The sequence below is a fragment of the Dromiciops gliroides genome, chromosome 2, assembly GCF_019393635.1.
Source record: "Dromiciops gliroides isolate mDroGli1 chromosome 2, mDroGli1.pri, whole genome shotgun sequence".
Classification (NCBI taxonomy): Eukaryota; Metazoa; Chordata; class Mammalia; order Microbiotheria; family Microbiotheriidae; genus Dromiciops; species Dromiciops gliroides.
In genome coordinates, this window is record NC_057862.1 from 551,990,336 (window position 1) to 552,012,558 (window position 22,223).

The 22,223-nt window shown below is 39.2% G+C and overlaps 1 protein-coding gene across 1 annotated transcript in view; it reads left to right on the top strand.

The window, feature by feature from the left end:
- ACSS1 (acyl-CoA synthetase short chain family member 1) overlaps positions 1-22,223 on the top strand; it is a 76,878-nt gene that overhangs the window by 38,701 nt on the left and 15,954 nt on the right. Inside the window, 12 exon segments of the mRNA XM_043982225.1 lie at positions 2,693-2,892; positions 5,480-5,589; positions 5,591-5,656; positions 8,535-8,618; positions 8,620-8,652; positions 8,654-8,689; positions 12,777-12,924; positions 14,471-14,608; positions 19,875-19,967; positions 21,132-21,244; positions 21,935-21,994; positions 21,996-22,059. Coding sequence (XP_043838160.1) covers positions 2,693-2,892; positions 5,480-5,589; positions 5,591-5,656; positions 8,535-8,618; positions 8,620-8,652; positions 8,654-8,689; positions 12,777-12,924; positions 14,471-14,608; positions 19,875-19,967; positions 21,132-21,244; positions 21,935-21,994; positions 21,996-22,059 — 1,145 coding nt within the window.

The following is a 22,223-nucleotide window of genomic DNA, read 5'->3' on the forward strand; positions in this document are numbered from 1 at the left end:
TGTACTAAGTATCCTCAGGTGACAGATACTTCCTGTTGCTGGGTTTACATTCAAACCAACCCTTTTCGTTCTAGGGGCACCTGCTTGTGATTGTTGCTTTAGCTTTTCCAAACTGTTACTATCCATTATACAGCGTGCTCTTCTTCCAAAAAGGCGAAGTAGATAGATATGCCTTACTGAATTTGTCATGATTCTGAAAAGTAACTAGTGAATGCAAATAATGTGGCATCAGGGCCACAACTAGTATGAGACAGCTGGGGCTTTGCCCTAGGGCATTTTCTCCCTGGAGAACTGCTCTTCTTTCCTGGTGTGTGTGCTCAAGTGTCTCCTTTTTCCATAGTTACTTCCCAGCCTACCACCAGGCTATGCTACTACTCATTTGACCAAATGATCACCCCAACATTGACTAGTGTGAACAAAACCTGCCTCTGCTTTCTGGGGTCAAACTGATTTTTATATCTGATTATGGGTAGGTATATGCTCATCTATTCCAAATTACCTGATCAACCCTCATTCTCCTCTGACAGCCTTACTGAAGAGCCCAATCACTTTTATTGTAGTATCTACAAGGGTTAAAGTGAGTTTTAAATTTAATTGTAACCAGATTCCCTCAAATACAGGGAATTAAATTAAAATTCTTAGCAGTTTTTCATTGATTCTCAAATTCCTCATCTCTGATCCCCTGTCATATTGGTCTATTTCATTCTAATATGCAAAGTTAAAACTGAGAATTCTTGCATTTGGGATAAATTCAGTTGTCATTAGGGAAAGAAAAAGAGAAGAGCTCTCTGGACTGAGTCCAGCATGTGTCTCCTTTGCTGCTGATCCTGAGTAAACTCCATGGTTTGGGTCTACAGATCAGGTTGTGTTCACATAGTCTACACTGGTTGGGTATAGTGGTACTGATACAACAAAAGTAGGTCCTATATAATGACATGGGCTCCCTCCCTGGAGTGTTTCTCCCATAATCTTCCACTGTCCTTCCATGGCATACCTCATTTGGAGAAGTACACCCTCTTCCCTTTGTTCGCCTCCTGGTGGCCTCATGTTCTGCTAAAATGAAATGGAGTGATTCTGGAATATAGGATATTAAAATGGTTGGTATAGGGAAAAAAGTGCAATTCTTCTAGCAGAAGTTGGGCTGCTAGCAGTGCTTTTGCTCTTATTTTGAGGAGAAATGATTTTTGAAAATAATCCATTAAAAAGAATTATAAGAGTCACAGTGAGCATTCTATATAACATGGAAGTAATGTTAGCAGTTGGGGTGAATTGTAAATATTCTAGTCTAGGTTGCTTTCCAATTGGCCTATAAGAAATAACGTTTCTTGTGGTTTCTGCTAGAGAGGAGAAAATTTTTCCCTTTCTTTTCATTATGCATACAGTATTTCCTTTTGAAAAGTGTCAGCATCTTTATTGTTCCTGATCCCATAGACTTAATCAGCTATGTATTTTTCAATATCTTTTTTTGATAGCAGGGTCCTAATAGGAACTATGAAAACAATTAAGAATCTGAGTGGTACACTAATTAGTTTTTAACCTTTGGCCAAGTGACATGTGTATGCCTCACTGAGATCAATGTCCTCAGGAACCACTCCCAAGAACACTTTAGCAGCAGAGAGCTTCAAGCAATGGACTATTTGCATGTACCTATAAGCTTACAGAGCTAGTTTCTGCTTATTTCCTTTTAAAATTCTTTCCTTTCCACTCTTATAACACTTCTCTCCTGTGAAATTCAGTGAAATCTATTTGGTATCTAGAACAAAGAGGCATCATTAATGGAGGAGGGGAGAAAAAAAGGGGCTGAGTTTGTTGTTGTTGTTTGTTTGTTTGTGGGGCAATGGGGGTTAAGTGACTTGCCCAGGGTCATACAGCTGGGGACAAATTTTTTCTCCTTACATTCTTCTCTTTTGTGTATGCGTATAGTAATTCATTAGATGATTCTGAATCCCTACCCCTTTGGTTACTGAATTAAACAGTGTCTCCAGTATGGTGTCCTGTAAAAAGTGCTGGATTTGGAGCCAAAGGACTTGGGTTCAAATCCCAACACTGCTACTGTTGGTATGACTGTGAGCAGATTTCTTATCCTCGATGGACTTTGGTGACCTCATCTTTAAAATGAGGGAGCTGGATGGGGGTGACTTCTACATTTCTTCCAGCTATAAAGCAATGATCCTGTGTTCTCCCCTTCTTTCCTTTGCACCAGAGAACATGTTCCATATGGCTTGAAAGTAAGGTGCTTGTAGTGGGGTTGGTATTTGGGGTAAGGGTCATGCCTTTTTTTTTTTATGAGCTACTAGACAGTAACCTCTATCAAACAATGATATAAAAAGGAGAAGCCTTCTCTTTCTTTTTAAAAAAATAACAAGCCAAACTCATCTCCATTATAAGGGGGTATTTGGAAAGTTCACAAATAAGAAGATACCCTTTGAGAGAATCTAGGCCCCCAGACCAACTCTACAACTACTACAACTCTAACTCTTTTACTGGACACCAACACAAAGCAGCTTTTGCCTCAATATCCCAAGAGTAGATCACCCTCAGGTCCAAAATAATTGATAATCTCTCTATGAAGTTAGGCATGAATATAATATTCAAAGCCCATTCTGCCCGTGGGGATTTTAGGTAGCTTGCCAAATTTATTTTATGTCTCCCCTTCATAGTTACCAATGTCAACCTCTTCTCTGCGTCACAGGGAACTGCTGGAGACCACATGCCGCCTGGCCAACACATTAAAGAAGCATGGAGTACGCCGAGGAGACAGGGTGGCCATCTACATGCCTGTGTCTCCACTGGCCGTGGCTGCCATGTTGGCCTGTGCCCGAATTGGGGCAGTTCACACAGTGGTCTTTGCTGGCTTTAGTGCTGAGTCCTTAGCTGGAAGAATTAATGATGGTAAGCATATTTCTGAGGCTGTGACACGGTGAGGGGACTCAATAGATCCCTATCATTCTAACTCTTCTCTGATCACCCTGTGTAGCTCTTCCCCAATGGTTTGAGAGTATACATTCCAAAATCAGTGAGGCACCTCAGTTCTAGTCCTGTCTCTACCACTAATTAGATGGCTATATGACTTAGTCACTTAATCCTCCTAGGCTTCAGGCCCCTCATCTGTAAAATGGGGACAATAATGACTCTCCTTCTACTTTATAGGGCGGTTAATGGATTAAATGAGATAGTGGATATGAAAGCTGAATAAATATGAGCGATAAGGATTATATGGGACAAAAGGAGAAATTTTATAATATGTCTTTCCAAAAGCCCTCATGTAATCTTCCTGGCTGTGAGTCCCATCTGGCCCACTCTCTAGTGATTGTTGAGAACTGTAACTTTCTTTAGCTTTTTATGGAGACTGAAGATTTTGAACATCGAGGCAGCAACTCCTCACCTCTTCCTGAATTTTCTATCCCAGGCCACAGTCTCTACAGTATCTTCCTCAGAGTCTGATTATGTCTGCTATTCTAGTTAGGCCCTAAATATCAGAGCAGGTAGGGCTGATGTATTAGTGTAGGGGACCAAAATGGATTCTCATTGAAATCTGGTGAGAGGATGACTGTCCCTGAGAAGGCTCTAGATTAAAAACTTTTTGGATGCAAAAAGCTTCCAAGATACTGCCTTTGTCCTATTGGCTGGCCAAATTTATCTCTTTGTATCTTGAGAAGAATCCTGGAGAGAAGGTTCCTTACTGGGGTTTACAGATGAAGTCAGGGTCTGGTTACAAAAAAAAATACCCCCTACTAGATTTAAGGGCAGGAATACATTTGTTAGGGAGGTTAAAGAAAGGATTCCTATTTAGGTCATTTGGACTAGATAGTATCTGAGATTCTTTTTGGTTTTGTGACCATGTTTTAATTAATCTTTATATCTATTCCCTCCCCAGGGTATAGCACAGTGTTCTAGACTAAGTACTTATGAAACAAATAAATGAGCAATGCATGATAAATGATGCTTTCCACATTAATACATTTACAGCATGATGGGCATTTTCCTTTTGGCTTATATCAAGAAAATTATACTTGGGTAAATTCTGGGCAAATGTTATCCTTTTCACATAAAGGGGCTGACTTAGGGAGATAGCACAGTAAACGTAAAAAGCTATGGATGGTAGTTTGGAGACTTAGGTATTAGCTCTGCCACTAACTTGCTGTGTGGCCTTGAGTGAGTAACCTTTATAGAACTCACTTTCCCCATAAATAAAATGAGAAAGTCGAACTATATGATCTCTATGGTCTCTTTTGGCTCTACAGAGTTCTGTTTCTAGTTCTTGTTTATTGATAGTAGTCAAAAGGCTTGGGTTCAAATCCACTGGCCTACCTGTATAATCAGACAATTCACTTAACCTACCTGGGTGTGTATTTCCTCATCTGTCAAAGGATCTGTGGTTCTTTGATACCAGGTTGTAGGTCCCTAGAGTAACTCTGGGAGGCCTAAATTGGCTCTAGGCTAGGAAGATACTTGAGAATTCTTATTTACTATTAGGTAGACCAGAGATCCATTTTGGATTGAGACCCTCTTGAGTCCACTGTACAGTAAACCTGAATGTACAGTGAAATTGTACAGTAAACCTAGTTAGCTTTGGGATCAATTGCTCTGATCTTCCTAGGAGACTTGGGATCAGTTTATCTGACCAGAACTCCCAAAGCTGATCCATTCAAGCAGAGATTCCCTAGACTAGAGGTCAACAAACAATGACCTCTGGGCCAAATCTGGTGGGCTGTAGTTTGCTTACCCTCTCCAAGATTCATGTCTGAAAGAACCAGAGTGACTTTTGTGGCTGAGAAGGTTACAAAGGTGAAGTCTTCTCAGTGCTGGGCTCTTTAGCCCACATCTCTTGGGATGATACATTCTTAATTCAGAATAAATTGAAGGGTGTTTAAATATTTTGCATTGACAGCACTATTAAGAATCTTTGAAAAGAGACAAAAAACCAAAGCTGAGCAATGATTCATATAGAGAGTTGATATGAACGATTGAAATATTTCATAAAAGGCAGGGGTTCTTCGCCTGGAATCTTTAGATCCCCAGAGGTCTATGAATATTTTTCAAGGAGTCTGTGAACTTAGATGGGAAAAATTACATCTCTATTTTCACTAACTGAAATTTAGCATGGCTCTTTGTGACCCCATTTGGGATTTTCTTGGCAAAGATAGAGGAGTAGTTTGCACTTTCCTTTTCCAGCTCTATTTGTAGATGAGGAAACTGAGGCAAACAGGGTTAAGCGACTTGCTCAGGATCACACAGCTAGTAAGTGTCTGAGGCCAGATTTGAACTCAGGCCTTTTTGACTCCAGTCCTGACATTCTATCCACTGCACCACCTAGCTGCACCCCGACTTTTGGTAGAAAGCTTGCAAATGAGACAGAATCATTACTGAAATCTCTATGGTAGGCTTAGCATTGTGCTTTGCTGTGACTAATTAGCAACAAGATGGGTGGCAGAATGGAAATATAAATTGACCAGTCTCAAATTTACTCTATAATTAGCAAAATGCAAGTGGTCATCACCTACAAACCAAGGAGTCCGGGGAGGACGAATCATCGAGCTGAAGAAGAAGTTGATGGAAGCTGTGAAGAACTGTCCTACTGTCAAACATTGTCTTAGTAGCACAGAGAACAGACAACAAAATCCACATGGGGAGGCTAGATGTCCCTCTTGAAGAAGTAAGTTAATGTCAGGGTTTTTCTGGTCTATTGCTTTTTTTCCTTCTTTCCCAACAATTGATCCCCAATAAAGGATTAGCTGATCACACTTTAGTGTTAACCCTAACAAAAGAGTTTTGTCTTTTCACTGGGGATTGTGGACAGAGGTATCTGGTTAGAGGGAATTATAATCCCTAAATTGTATTTGGAGTCAGAAAACTAGAGTTCAAATACTTGCTTTTCCACTGGCCTTCATGTATAACTTTGGGAAATTTTCTTAAACCCTGGGTTTATGTTTCCTTTCTGTATAAGGAGAGGGTTGGGACTAGATGACCTCTGAGTTTATTTCTGGCTCTAAGTATACGATATCCTATTCCATGTATCACTGCTGATTTACCTGCAAAGATTCTTTATTTCTGTGATAGAAGGACTTGTCAATGATGACCAGTGCTCCCATTGCAGCTCTCTGCACTGTCAGCTGCCTCTATGAAAGTAGCAATTTTAAGACCTGAAGAAGATTGGCCAGAATATGTATTGATGTTTTAATAACATTTGAGAAAGGAAAATATAGGTGATAAAGAAAGGCACTGTGTCTCTAAGAACAGATGGAACGAGGAATTGATTGGTGGGGTCTTTTTTATTTTATAAAAGGAAATTCTGTGGCTGTATGGTTTTTTTGGAAGGTATATGTTAGTGACTATATTTAATTCAGGTCTTCTACATACTGTTGTTTTTAGATAATATGACACTGATTACAGTGAGTCCTCCAACAATTCAGAACTGTCTCAATGACAACTAGTTATTAAAAAGACCATAGACCTGTCTGATCAGACACATTGGAAAAACAAAATGGATGAAAAATGCATATTGCATGTAGCTGGATGGGCAGCCAACTGAGTGCCTCCAAAGAGCACTAAATGAAAGCATAGGAATAAGTAGAATATGTAGTCACACTTGATAGCTTAAGAAATTCAAGTGGAACATTTTGTTTGTGACATCTGTTCCACTTTGCTGAATTTCTACAATACTCTGGCAACGAGAAAACCAAGTACAGTGTTTATTTTTTCAACAACCTACCACTTCTTGATAAAATTGAACTCTGGAGAAATTTAGAGTTATTGAGAGTATTATTTTGTACTTCAAACTCATGGGAGATGTCAGGTAGAGTACACATCTTGGGAGCTTCTGAAATCATTGTTCTACTTGAGTTATATTTGGAGGGTACAAAGCAGTTAGCAACATTGAACTGAATGACCAAGGTGTTTAGAACACTGGACTAAGTGCTAACAAAGATATAGAGGGTCCAGGCCTTGCCCTCAAGGGGCTGACAATTTGGTTGCAGAGACAATTGCAAACATATGAAAAATATGAAGCAATGTTTTCAATATAACATACTGTGAGAAATGATAATTTCTCTCTGGTATTAATAATTAATTATTGTAGTAGGACCAAAGTTTCCCCCTTTTCTACTTCCTCATCCATAAAGCAATCAGTGTGGGAAATCTTTCCAAAAGACATACCCAGACAGGATGGCTAAGTGAGATTTAAGCAGACAGTAAAAGAAATTCTAAGTTTTAGGCTAATGGGTTCATTCCTACTCATTGTAACTGCTCAGACAGGTCTGGAGAAATATTGATTTTCCCTTTTGTCAGACAGATGATATGGTAATTGATAAGTCTATTTGGCCAAGATTTGGTACTCCCAGTCACAAGTCATGTACCCCAAGATCCTCATTGTAATATGGCCCAGCCTCTCATTGTAATATTTATTTTCTTATTAACTGTTAACCAATCAGAGTTGATTGCCATTCTCAGGAACACCTACTCTTCCATGGGCATATAAACTGTGAGCTCACCACCAAGAGGGGGTCTTTCATCTAAGAGAGACAGCTAAATGATCATCCTTTTGTTAAAATGCTGGCATTATTAATATAATGATTAAATTACCCAGAAATTAGGTTTCTCAAGCCTTTTTAAACACCGTAATACAAACATGTAAATAACATTTTGCTAAGTGCACGAGTGGCCAAGTGGATAGCTGTAAAGAGTGACTGAGATGTATATTGGTAGAGATGAGTTCTAACCTCATTTATAAAGGGGCAAAGAAGAACATGGATTGGTGCAAGGGGAGAGAGTAATTCAGACAGTGGGAGTGATAGGCATCAAGACCACCATGTGGGATAGTGGGATTGAATTTATTTTTGTGATAATTTTTGGTAACAATAACCTACATTTTTGTAGTGCTGTATAAGTACTCAATGCCCTCTTTTTCCTCAGAAAAATCCTTTGAGGTAGGCAGTGAAAGTATTATCTTTATTTTATAGATTAAGAAATAGCTTCTACTGAAAGGTGAGGTGACTGCCTATAGTCATATAACTAAGGGTTCAAGAAAGGATTTGAACTCTCTTCTGACACTAATTCTAAAACTTTTCCCCCAATGGCCACTTGCCTCTCAAAGTAACTGGTGTTTATACAACACTTTAAGGTTTACAAGATGCTATCACATTTAACCCTTACAACTGCAGTTATTATTCCCATGTTACAGATGAGAAAACTGGGCCTCAGGTAAATAAAGTGACTTGTCCATGGTTATATGGTTACTATGGGTCAGAGGAAGCAATTCCACCCAGATCTCTCCAAGGTCAGCCCATCTTCCCTTCCCTGAGCCAGCTGAGAACTTTGGTCACCCACGAAAATGCCAATTTCTTTTTTTCTTAGTTTTTTGGTGAGGCAATTGGGGTTAAGTGACTTGCCCAGGGTCACACAGCTAGTGTCAAGTGTCCTGAGGTCAGATTTTATGAAATGCCAATTTCAAAGCAGTCACAGTGGCAGATGCCAAATCTAGGGAAGAAGCTGGCGACTTTCCTATGTAACTCCTTTTGTTTTCTCTGTCTTGTCAGGAGATGGCCAAGGAGAATCCTGTTTGTGCTCCTGAAATCATGGACAGTGAAGACATGCTTTTTATGCTTTAAACTTCAGGGAGCAACAGGCAAGCCAAAAGGGCTTGTCCATACCCAAGGCTGGGCTTTTGCTCTTTGCTGCTGTGACACACAAGGTATGTATGCAGTCTTACTATGTATAGAGAAAGAAGACAATATAATCATTGATCTTTGTGGATAACATGTTGTTTGCTGAGGCTAATTCTGCTATAACCTGACATGATAGAATTGAGTTAAATTCACGAATATTCAGTTGCAGATTAAGAACCAATGTAGTTGTTAAATAATAACTCTATTTACATCCTCCCAACCATGTAATGTACCCTTCTTGGTGTGTAAATCCCATTGTACTGATGCAGAGATCCAGGTTATCTGAAATTGATGAACTTTTATAGTGCCTGACTGGGGCATTGGCAGGTTACATGGTCTCATTGCTAATCAGAAGAATGACTGGAACTCAGGTCTTACTGACTTTAAGGGTAGCCCACTGTCTGCTATACCTCACTACCTCTCAGGCATTTCAAAACAAATGTATTATCCTCATATATTTTCTCACTTGATCCTCATTACAGTAAGGAAAGAAGGGAACAAGCATTTGATAAGCACCTGTGATCTGCCAGGCACTTTACACTTTATTCTGCATTAGGCATGTTGTATCATTCAGATTTAGACTTAGTTGTTTTGGACACTGAGAGGTTAAGTGACTTGCCTGTGGTCACATAATTAGTATGTTTTAGGGGGCAAGATTTGAATCTTGGCCTTCTCAACTCAAAAAGCAGGATATTCCCCCAGAAACAGTTTTAACAGTATGGAAATGAAGGAACAAATCTTATACCAGGGCAATTATTCTCATTCACCTCTTTCTTTAACACCCAGGTTTTCTTTCCAGTTCCCTACCAGGGGCTCTGTTTTTTGGATTGTTTGGGGTTTTTTGTGGGGCAATGAGGGCCCAGGGTCACACAGCTAATAAGTGTCAAGTGTCTGAGGCTAGATTTTGAACTCAGGTCCTCCTGAATCCAGGACCAGTGCTTTATCCACTATGCCACTGAGCTGCCCCTCTGTTTTTCTCTTCACCACTGGACCCACTTCCCCTCTCTGCCCCTCACCTCATCTATTTTGGGGACTTTCTTCCCTTCAATGGCCTCACTGTTTTTCCCCATCATCACACAGTGTTGCTTTCTTCCTGGGTCTCTTTGTTCCCACAAACACATATAATTTATTTCAAAGGCAGTTGCTGGTGGCTTGCCATTCTTCTCTGCTTTATATTTTCAAAGGGCTGCTTTTGTCCCCTTCATTTAGTAGATAAGAAAAGGGAGATCCTAGCTTGCCAACCAAGGTCACACAGGTGGTGGCAGAATTCAAATTCAAACTCAGGACCTTTGACTCCAAATCCAATGTGCTCTGCATGCTGTTGATGGAGCAATTAACATTTTTGTTGGATCTCTGACCAGGTTGTAGCCTTTTCCAGACGCAGTCATCGGACTAATAGAGTAGTGAAATAATCTGTGTCAAAGGTTAGGGTATGGGAGAAGAGATTGGGTCATCAGTTCTTTCTGTGAAAAAGGTCACGTGCTCCAGAGGAGCTGACAAAGGAGAATTTAGTTCAGGGTTCTTCTTTCATCATCTACAGGATGCAGTAAGCAATCCTAGGTCCCATGACAAAGGTGTGGGGATTTGTACCCTGATGTGATATTAAAAGTATTTTTCCTTTAAAAACTCTATATCCCTCTGCGACATATTAGGTATCATGACCTTGTCAGCTTAGACTTTCTCTTTGAACAGACAAAAAAAAGCTTTCTCTATTAAAAACACTTCCCATCCCCTCAAGTACAAGCATTAAAGAATTCTTGACCACAGTAAGTCTGATTGTGCTTTTCTGTCTGGTGAGTTAATTTCCTTGTGGGTCTCAGAATAGAGTTTTGGTATTTTGTATTCAGGAGCTGGAGACTCCAAGGATACTAACACAGGCCTAAAAAATATAACATAGAAGGTCAACTCTTTGATGGTTTTGCCAGCTTCTGGGGCTTTTGTTTTCCCTCTGGCAAGAAAGAGGTGCAACCAAGCTTTAATCTGCTAGAGGGATTGTGAGATGAATGAGTGAGAGCAATGTTAGGAAAGAGCTCACGGATTTTGCCAGCATAGCCTGTCATACATAATGGAGAATTCCACTTGCTTTCTCTGAATTTCTTGGGCCACATGGAGAAGAGAGATCCCCAGTGAGCTGTTGGGTCACTGGTCCTCAAAGTCTCTGAAATGATCACATCCTCCTTAGCACTAGCAAAAACCATGTGTTTTTAACAACTCCCCAAACTGTTTTTATCTTCCACTTTGGCTTCATTTACTGCTAATACTTTATCCAGATCATTAACTGTCCTTCTGGGAATGATCATGGAACTCAACACACTTGGAAAGCTAGCTAGAACCCTTTGCTCATGTACTTGATTTCTCATTGGCTCACATTTACAAGGCAAATGAGGATGTGCAGAGCACAAGTCATGTTTGTACAATCGTTTTATTTGCAGCTAATGTTACCATGACATAAAACCTGCCTTGAGTATGTTTTATGGGTCACATGAAGACATGCTGACTCTGAGGTCGTCCTGTACTCAGTTACAAAGGACAGAATCATGGAGAATGGTGGCCAGAGGAAGAGAAGTATACCGTCTTATTTTCTTTTAGACTATGTTCTGGGGCACAGGTGCTCTTTTTATATCTGAAAGGAAAATTTGGAAGGGCTGAATCAAATGGTTACTGTTTTTTGGCCTCAAATTCTCTGGGGGACAGTTGGCCTTCCTGCTATCACTTCTTGCCAACAGATAATCAGCAATGCTGTTAATACACATATATACCTATATGTGTATATATATATATATATGTTTGTTTCTATACATATATATGTGTATGTGTAAATGATATTGATGTACATTCAGTGCTATGAGGTGAACACACTCAAAGGCCTTGACTTTCCATTTGTCTTAACAGACTATGCTAGAGCACTGTGAGGGCTCTGCTTAAATCCCACATCTCATCCCTCTAATGCCATTTAGGGGCTCTGCTTGGAACAACTGTTGGTCTCCCATGTTCCTACTCAGTTACACTTCATTTTTCTATAGTAGATCCCATTTCTACTTGTTATTTTCTAAGTTGTCTCCTGAAACACAGTGTAAGTGCTTAATATAGCTTTCCAGAAAGAGAAGTCAGTGGGCTGGGATGGAGGGGATATTATGGTGCCCCACTCCTCTCTTTTATGTGCAAAATTAATTGTTAGTCTGAATAAATACAACTCTAATGTCTATCTTCTACACAGAGGGTAAAGCTGAAATAATAATAATGATAGGATACAAACTGTACCTGTGATTTCATTGGTATAGAGAACTTCCAAATGAAGAAACTCCCTCTACCAATACAAGTTGGCACTTTATAGTTTTAGGGAGTTGTTGAAAGCACTGAGAAGAAGTCGAGCGATTCATCCAGAGCCAGTAAGTATCATAGGAGGGACTTGAATCCAGGTATTTCTGGCTCCAGGGTTGGTACTCTACCACCTATTAGAGGGTCTCTTTATGCTGTATAGTGGTTAAAACAATGGACTTGGAGTTAGAAAGATTTGGGTTTCAAACCTTTGCCTTAGAGTCTCACTAGTTGTGTGACCTTGGGCAAGTCACTTAACCTCTTGGGCCTCAGTTTCCTCTTCTGTAAAATGAGGGGGTTGGATTTAATGACCTCTAAGTTTTAAGTCTTTAATTCTATGAGAGTTCAGAAGCATTTGAATGTTGTATGATCTGAATTAGATAGTTCAGTTCATGAGAGCATGGCACTAGAGTTCAGGGTTTTTTAGTCCTGTTTAGTTCTATAGCTTCTCCTTCTTGGCCACAGATAATCTAGCTCTAACCCTGGTCCCAGATGTAAATGCCATTTCCACCATATACCATTTCTATGGCTACTATTACTCTCCCCCCACCATTAATATGGCTACTATTATTCCCATCATCCCCCCCATTATTACTACAAACCCAGACATATATCTCATATTTCTGTCATTATTCTAATTTGAATTTCTTATTCTGATGGATTCTCCTTTATTTCTTTTTCCTGTGTACTTTAGAAACATAGAATATGAGGAATGATTGCTCCCTGTGTCCAAAGGAACATTTCCTCATTGCTATAATGATAATGCTCATCTCTAAACATCTTTCCTTTTTCCAGCACGTGTTTGACTTCAAGCAAGGGGATGTATTTGGCTGTGTGGCAGACATTGGATGGATTACAGGTCATAGCTATGTTGTGTATGGTCCACTCTGCAATGGAGCCACCAGTGTCCTATTTGAAAGCACCCCAGTTTATCCCAATGCAGGTGAGGTCTCCATGCCTCCTTTTGGAATCAGGTCATAGAAGCCCACAGAATTCCATTATCCAAAAACATCTCGGAGGATTTCTGATCCAACACGTACCTGAAAAAGAACTTCCTCTATATGTCTTATAAGTGCTTAGTTTACATTTGCTTAAGGACCTCCTCTGATGGGAGGGAATCAACAGTGTCCTGAGAAGCAGCTGAGGGACAAGGAAAAGCAGTGAGGTTTTAGGAATTGTAAAGAGAGGTCAGAAGTATTTGGAGGCACAACAAGGCTTTGGAAAACAGTGAAAGAAAACTACTACTTCAATTGTAAGAGCAGCAGAGTAGAAAACAGTCTGTTCCTTTCCATCCCTTTCCAGCCAACAAAGGAAGGGGGCAGTTCAGTGAACCTTGCCTGAAGGGAAATAATAATAATAATGAAACTTAAGCTTGTATAGCCTTTTATAGTTACAAAGGTCACATCCATTATCTCCTTTGATCCTCTGTCACCTTGTGAGGTCTGCAGAATAGCTGTCATTATCAGTTCCATTTTACAGATAAGGAAACTATTAGATGCTCAGAAACTATTAGAGACTCAGAGCTGATTAGGGCCAAGTGGTAATTTGCAGATTCTGCATTTGACTGTAGGTTTTTATGACTTGAAGCTTCATGCTCTTAATACTGCTCTTGATAAAGCACTAGACACTAAAGTAACCATTTGAATATCTTCTCATGTAACTGGTTGCTCAAGTCACTGCTAGAAGAAACCGTTATCTTTTTGGTAAACTACAACATGAATATACTTCTCCATTTCAGGAGAAAAAAATGATAAAACGGCCAATTAATTTAGGAATTTTACCTGATAACTGTGTTTGTGGAAGGTTGTGGATACATCACAGTTTTGTAAATTGTAACCCATACTTTGTAAATCTGTAAAGCATACTTTAAATGTGGCTATTCGTAGAATCCCTGTGAGATCCTTTTGTTGAGGAGAAAAGCTAGATGTGCATATTCTGAATTTTCTTAAATCAGGATTTTAGCTATAATGATGATGACAATTTTATTCCTGTCTTGGGGCAGCTAGAAACCCTATTTTGTCAGGCGAATGTTTGTGCCTTCAGATCTTATGGACACTTCTGCCCATATCCTAACAAATAAATTAAGACAATTAAGTGTACTTTATGGGAAAGTCACCAAAATCCTGTCAGGGAGATTATTCTTATTTATAACTGTTTTAATAAAATATAAGATAGCTATCACTGTCCTCAATGGAATATTCATTCAAACTGTTTTTTAAATAGTTATAGCTATTTAGTGTCAAGAGAAGCTTATTTCCTAAAAATGTTATCCATAAGGGACTTAGTATTCTTGGACAATAGGAAAATATTAATATAGCCTAAGATTTCTAGTTTTGCATTGAGGATACGTTAAATCATCTTATAAACAAGTGAAAGGAGATTTCCGCCATCATCATATAGCTGCTGCTTTGCCATTTAGACATGTTTAGAGTTATTAATACCATTCTATGACCTGTGGGAATGACAATGAATTTGGGGGCATTTTGCAGGTCGATACTGGGAGACGATACAAAGACTGAAAATTAATCAATTCTATGGTGCTCCTACTGCTATACGATTACTATTGAATTATGGTGATGAGTGGGTTAAAAAGTATGACAGATCATCCTTAAGAACCTTGGGATCAGGTAAGACATGCATTTGCTTATGTTAGAAATTTGGGGTATAGCCTTTCATATTTATTATACTTAGGGAATAAGGGAGTAGTGTAAAAAGCAGTTGGAAAAACAACAGAAAATGTGAATTTTGTATTTTGGATTACAAACAATCATTTCATGAAAAGGGAACATATTTTAATGTGTATGCTTGGATGTTATGCTTAGAAAAAACATTTATGTAGTTTTTGGAGAACATTGGGTTACATTATTTTTGCCTCATGGTTGATATCATCATTAATCAACAAGCTACGTGCTAGGCACTAGGAATACAGAAACAAAGAATGAATGAATGAAATGAATGAAAAAATGTATTAATTTCTTACAATGTATAAAGAACTATACTAAGTGCTGGCTAGAGAAATAGAAGAGAAAGACAGCCCTCACCCTCAATAAGTTCATATTCCAATGAGGAAAACAACACATAGAAAACGTTTCAGCTGCAAGTCCCATGATCCTTATAGTGCATCAGAAAGCAGATGTAATTCATTATCTTTAAGTCATTGCAAACTGATAAATCCTATCATTCCCTTGGTTTCTGATGTCGAATCATTTGACAGAGTTGAGGACTTTGTTGACAAGAACTGTTTTCCTTTATCTTGAGAGGGCTGTTGCTGCATCGTTCTCAGAAGCCGTTTTCAGGCCACATTTCCACATGGGTTGCTACCCTAGATGAAGGATGTGGAGGATGGACTGGAAACAGGATCAGTGATTTAGGATTGGGGTTGAGAAGGAAGGTGCTGTCACAACCAGGGCTTTGGGGCTTATCTGCTTATGGGTGTGGTATTAATTGTCTGTAGTTGGCTTTGGTGCTGGTGAGGAAGATGGATCCCTTCTCCGTAGTGATTTCTTCCCCTAAAGATTGCTGTGGGGATTGGTAGGACTAAGAGTCCCGGGGGTACTGCTATTTGCAAGGCTTTTGAGTTTGGGCCCTGGGCGATCTCAAGTAGAGCAGGAGGGAGATGGGTGGTGATGTTGGTAGTTTGACTTGCTCACACATCCCACCTCTTATCTTTCTCTCAGGATACCTTCCTGTTTGCAGCTAATGTAGACTGCTGGCCCAGTAGGTTTGGTGCAGAAGGGCTAGCCCCTTTTACATAGGACTTCTCCAGGTGATGGCTGTAGGAGCTAGTCTGGAAGCAGGGATGTGGTCTGGGGGCTCTGATATTCCCAAAGCGTTTGGGCTCAGGGTCCTGGGTGACTCCATCTGGACTGATAGGAAGGGGTGGTTGAGGGTTATGGGAGGGGGTGGGGGAGAAGGAGGGAAAAGGGAATAAGTATTTGTATAGCAACTACTATGTGCCAGGAACTCTGCTAAGCACTTTACAAATATCACCTTATTTGATCTTCACAACCTTGTGAGGCAGGTGTTACCCTTGTTTTACAGTTGAGGAAACTAAGTGACTTCCCAGGGTCACACAGCTATTAAGTGTCTAAGGCTGTATTTGAACTCAGGGCTTCATGACTCCCAGGGCCTGCTCTCTAGCTACTATGCCACCTGTGCCTCTAGTCAGCTGGTGTTTTAATTCACTTGGCACAATCTGTCTTTTGTTTCTCCCTCAGGAAATTTTACAATTCTTATTCTCAAAATGCTTACATTCTAATGGGAAAACAAATACATATTTAATACAAATACAAATACAAAATTTAACAAATACAAATTTAATATTAAGGAACAAACTTCTGGATTCACAGCACTGGGGCATTGTACTCATTCCCTTTCCCTATAAGGGCCCCTCTGCTCTTGACACAGGCATGAGGTCTGGATGGGGTTAAGTCCTAAGGATAGTGTATGACTTATAATGAGAGAGGGGGTAGGCTCCATTTTCTCACACTCTGCTTTGTTAACCCCATCGCTAGTCCCCTGAAAATTATTTACTTTTAGCTTAGGTTTAGATTCATATTTTGGGCTTCTCCAAAATGAAACAGTAGAAAGGGTACTCATTGTACAAATATAAACCAAGTATGAGATTTTGTGTTTAGTTGCCTATACATGGGAAAAAAAAGCTAAGGCACAAACAACTCTCATAAGTGTGGATTGGCAATCGCATTTAAACTAAACAAAAGGCAGTGTTGATGATTGTTAACCGTGGCCAGGAGGTTGATGACTTAAAGCTATCTAAACCTAAAGAAAGTTTGCAGGACTGCTGATGCTTTTATATTTCTGCTGCATTGTACATTCACCTCAGCTCTTCACTGTATCCCTCAAAGTCCATGCTTTTTGACAAGCCAAGTCAGGGGTTTGGACTCTCCTCTTTTTGGTGATTGACTTGTCTGATGGAAAAGCTTCCCTTGCCAGTAGTTAGCTCACTCATTGGATGCAGGACCTCAGAACCTTTCAAACTCACTTAGTTGGACAACCTGGACACATCCACCGGGAGGAAGAATTCTATTATTTGCTGAGGAAAGGAAACACAAAGAGGAGACTGGCTGCCATAGAGCTCCACGTGTAAGCTTGCTCTAACTGAGTCTATGCTTTATGTGGGAATGAGAGCAAGGTTAAGGAATGAGTGCACTCCATTCTCCCCCCTCCTTTATAGGGAGCCTAGAGAAAGACCACACTATTTCCTACATGGAGAGTCAAAATAAGAGACTGAGTAGGAAGCTGTCTTTCCTTTTATAAAGTCTATCCCGTCATTGCTCATTTGGGTCAGCAGGCCAATGAAGGGTCTTGTTTTTTATCATTTCATAATGACCATGTCCTTCACTGGTGAACCATCACATGTCTGGAAGCACCTAGAGAATTTGTCATCTCCAATGCACCCAAATGCTGAGCTGCCATGTCCCTTGAGTCCCCAGAAAATTTATAGGGTGAATTCCAGGTATGGCAATTCCTATGATGCTCTAGTGGATAATTTAATTATCTGCTGCATAATTAAATAGAGAATAAATATAAAAAGAGATGCTGTTATTGTTCAGTTGCATCTGACTGTGACTCCATTTTGGGGTTTTCTTGGCAAAGATACTGGAGTGGTTTATAGGGGTTTTTTTTGAGGGACAATGAGGGTTAAGTGACTTGCCCAGGGTCACACAGCTAGTAAGTGTCAAGTGTCTGAGGCCAGATTTGAACTCAGGTCCTCCTGAATCCAGGGTCAGTGTTTTATCCACTGTGCCACCTAGCTGCCCCCTGGTTTATAATTTCTGCAGCTCATTTTACAGATAAGGAAAGTGATGCAAACAGTTAAGTGACTTGCCCAGGGTCATATAGCTAGTAAGTGTCTGAAGCCAGATTTAAACTCAGAAAGAGGAGTCTTCCTCATTCCAAGCCCAATGCTCTATCTATTGCACCATTTAGATAGCATATATTAAAAAGAGAATAAATAAAAATAAGCATAAAATAGTGAAAGAACAGATAATTAAGGAGGGAAGGCACTAGCAGTTCAAGTAATCAGGAAAGGCTTCATGTAGACAGTAACTGTATTATTATAATATTCTATCTGATCAATCCTTATTTACTACTTGAACTGTTGTAGAGACTATGGAGGATACAAGAGAAGTATAAGGCTCTGCCCTTAAGTAGCATAACATCTAGTTTAACATTGTCTTGCAAATGAGCCCCAAATTTCTTATCCCATCTAAGTATATCTATCGCTAGCTTAGTCTCACCCTACAAAAGATGTAACAAAGGTGATGAAATGATTATTCTTTCCTACTTAGTAGAAATCAAGCTTGGACTATATAAGGAACACTAAACTGCTAAAATACAGATTAAAATAGAATTGTTGACTTGGTGAATAATGGGTTCTAGAAACTTCCCAGTGAGAGTAATTTTATCATCTAGATTATAAGGTTCTACTCAAAACAGTTTACTCTGTGTTACCCAAAAGTACTTGATGCAATGTCTTGTACACAGCAAATAATCAACAATCAACTGTTTTTGATTATGTCTACTCTCATAAACAAAAGGAAATGTGAAGGCACTTCAGCCAAAGCCTTTTGATGATGGCTCCTTTACGAGGGACCCATTTCTAAGATTTTTGTAACAACCTGTATGTCGTTGGCTTGGCTGAGTGCAGAGCTGGCTGACTGGACAGCAGAGGAAGGAACTGATCCTTTACACCTAAAGACTGCCAGTAAAAATGCCTTGGGAAGCCAAATTGAATTAAAATTCAAGGATGGCATGAGGTGGGTGGACAGTTCAACCGAAGGTATGATGTGATTTCTACACATCAGCACATACTGTTTCAGGATCCACAGGGTTGGCTTATCTCCAGACTTTTAAGGAAAATCTTGGAGAGGGCAGGCAATACCTCATGCTTTCAGACCATGTATGCTGATGTGTGATTTTCCTACTTCCCAATCCTGGCAATCTAAGTTTTTTTAGGATGGAGGAAAAAGCATGGTCCAGAGTGATCCCAACTCGCTTCTTTTAAAGTTTTATTGATGTGTTTTGTTTTGACATTACAAACATTTATAGTTGTTGCCTACTTCATGGGAGGTCTTACAAAAAGCAGAAAATTTAAGTAAAATTAATAATATAGCCACCACATCTGAAAGTGCATATAACATTTCACATTTGTACCATTCCTTCCCCATACCCACTTTGGTTCAGGGGCACATGTCTTCTTTCTCTGTGTCAGTATGAGATTACTTCTAGTCCTTGATTTTGGTTTTCCATTCTGATTTTCTGCTTTATCCCTTACACAATTCTGTCTTTTCTTTTAATTTGACCTATGCCTTAATCTCTGTTTCTGTATTTCCCCCATGGCTTTATCTTCCTGTCTCTGTTGCCATCTCTCTCTGCCTCAACTCTGGATTCCCCCTACCAACACAACTGTGGTTGGTCATTAATCCTGAACCTCTAGTCACTTTGCAGTAGATCATGACAGGGTATTCATATCCCATCTTATTTTGGGCTATATAGCTAGCCCTGCCAGGGGCTTAAGGGTGGGGCCAAAGATGGGGACCCTATTTTTATATTTTTGGTATTTAGCAGATAAATTTCATTTTATCTTGCTTGCGGGGAGAGCAAAGTTACCCAAATTCAAAAGTGTTGTGAGTAAAATTAAATAAAAGTAGATTGAGGCAAGTTTCTCTGAGCAAGATGACATTCTGTTCATAGGGAGCAAGCCTACCAACAGAATGGGTCTTTGACTGACTTTCTGAGCTAAGTTTAGAGATAACAATAACTTAGGCAGTTACAGGACAAAAAAGGATCAATAAAAGTGATACAGAATGCATTTAATCTCCTCAAGCCTTGGAATTTTCATATGATTTTCTTTTACTGTCTTGGTTTCAGTGGGAGAACCAATTAACCAGGAGGCCTGGGAATGGCTCTACAAAGTGGTGGGAGATAGCAGGTGCACACTAGTAGACACCTGGTGGCAAACAGGTAACAAACTATGACTAACTGTGTCAAGATATGGCTAAAATTAATTTGTTAGAGGAAACAGTGAGTTTATTGCTCACAGCATGAGCATATTTTCTTTAGGCTCTCCAAATAGTAAGGGTTTTTTTGGTGCTATTTTATGTACCCAAGTGAATTTTACAAGAATAGTCCTATTTTTTAGAAGAGGCATATGATACTAAATCTTTAATTTCAGTAGGAAAAGTTGTGAAATCCAGTTTTTTCACCTTTAAATGAACATTGTTTTGCCTTTCTCTTTTATGTATTTGAATCAGTGTTAGGGAGTCCATTGCAGAGGATCATTTTAATCTGCTGAATGCAGCTAGTAGAAATCACTAATCTGCTATAAAGTTCATCTGAGCAGAGGTGAAGCCAGACTGGTGAAGAAACACAGCTCCGAATGGACAATAATTTAATCAAGTTCAGAATTGTGGGGACATTCTAATTCTATGTAATCAGAGTAATTTCGTTTCGGAAAACACTTCACACAGATGCCACAAAGCAATGTAAAAATGATTTAGGGTGCAAAACTGTAGATTATAGTCTTGCTTATACATATATGCATGCATGCATGCATGCATGCATACACACATATACCTACACACATACATGTATATATACAAATTTAAAAAATATAAAATATGCTCATATGTATTACACTTGCTCTTGAATAAAATGCATCATTTAATTTTGCATTTTTGTCATAGGAAAACATGTCCAAATTGTAAAATTCTGCCTTGCCCCTTAATGAATTAAATTTTTGTCTGACACATGCAGGAACCTTGGAGTCATCAGAAATAGAACAAAACTCATACAATTGGGAGTCATCTGGGCCACTATACCACAAAATTTAACTTGATTTCTGATATATTTTAATTTCCCAACATATCTACTGGTCAGTTTCCTTTCTCGAGCAGAATACATATAAATTCAGAAAACTCAAATCCTAAACCTGACTTTGCAGTTGTATAATTGCCATGAATTCCTGAAATAGGGATAATTCTATGTACTTAGAAGTTTTCAGAATGGATGATTGAGATGGCGTATATAATATCCTTTAAGCCCTTTAAAATCAATTCTAGATAAGTACAAAAATATCATTCCTTATGATAACTTATATTTTTCCTTACTTGCATATTCTTTATATAGAAACAGGAGGCATTTGTATTGCTCCTCGGCCTTCTGAGGAGGGAGCTGAGATCATCCCTGGTATGGCTATGAGACCCTTTTTTGGAATTACTCCAATATTAGTGGATGAAAAGGTGAGTTTATGTTCCACTCAAGCCTTATTCATGTTAGAGACCCCCTCACATTCAAACTGATCTTACTCAAGCCCCAGGCTCTGGATTTATTTGTGTTCTTCCAACTTCACTGTTTTCTTATAGAGGAATACTAATACAGCTTAGAACTCTGATATTTAAATCTCTAACCTCTGTAAGGCCTCTTTCATCATTGTTCCCTAGACACTCATGTTGTTTTAGGGGTAGGCACACAGAGCTGCACATAATCTCAAGGCTTGGGAACAGTGGAACCCACTAGCCTTTTCTTCCCCAACACCTATTCTCTCTATGCTCCATAACTTAAGGCTCGTATTGAACCTATATTCTACTATAACTGCCAGATAACCTTTTGGGTATAGTTCTAGACTACTCCCCAAATGTAAAACTCCATTCTTTTCAACTTTTTTCATGTAATGTCGCACATTATACATTTGATAGTGCATTGATAATAATTTTCCAGTCTGTGGGAGGGGTTCCTACCAGAAATGACGAGTCAGAAGGAATTTCCTTTGGGGGCAAATGCTTTTCATTTTCTGCCTCAAATCCAATAACCTAGAAAACAATATTGACTGCAAGCTCTTCCCTTGGTTCTTCTTCAATCTCCACCAGAATTTGTTTTCTGATGAGGCCTTTTTGTTTCTTTCATTTGTTTTTTGATCTTTTGATTTTTAGGGGAAAATCATAGAAGGATATGATGTCTCTGGTGCTTTGTGCATTACTCAGGCTTGGCCTTGGCATAGCAAGGACAATATATGGAGAGCATCAGAGATTTGTTGATGCATACTTCAAACTTATCCAGGTAAGATGTGTAAGTGGATAACTTGGTATAGGCTTAGGGTTGTGACAAAAATCTCAGCTCAGCAAAATATTGGTTTCTTGTTTCTCAGAAATTATCATGAACTAAATCCAACATTCTAAAGAAAAGAACCAGGAAATAAATATGGAAAATGTAAATGAAGGC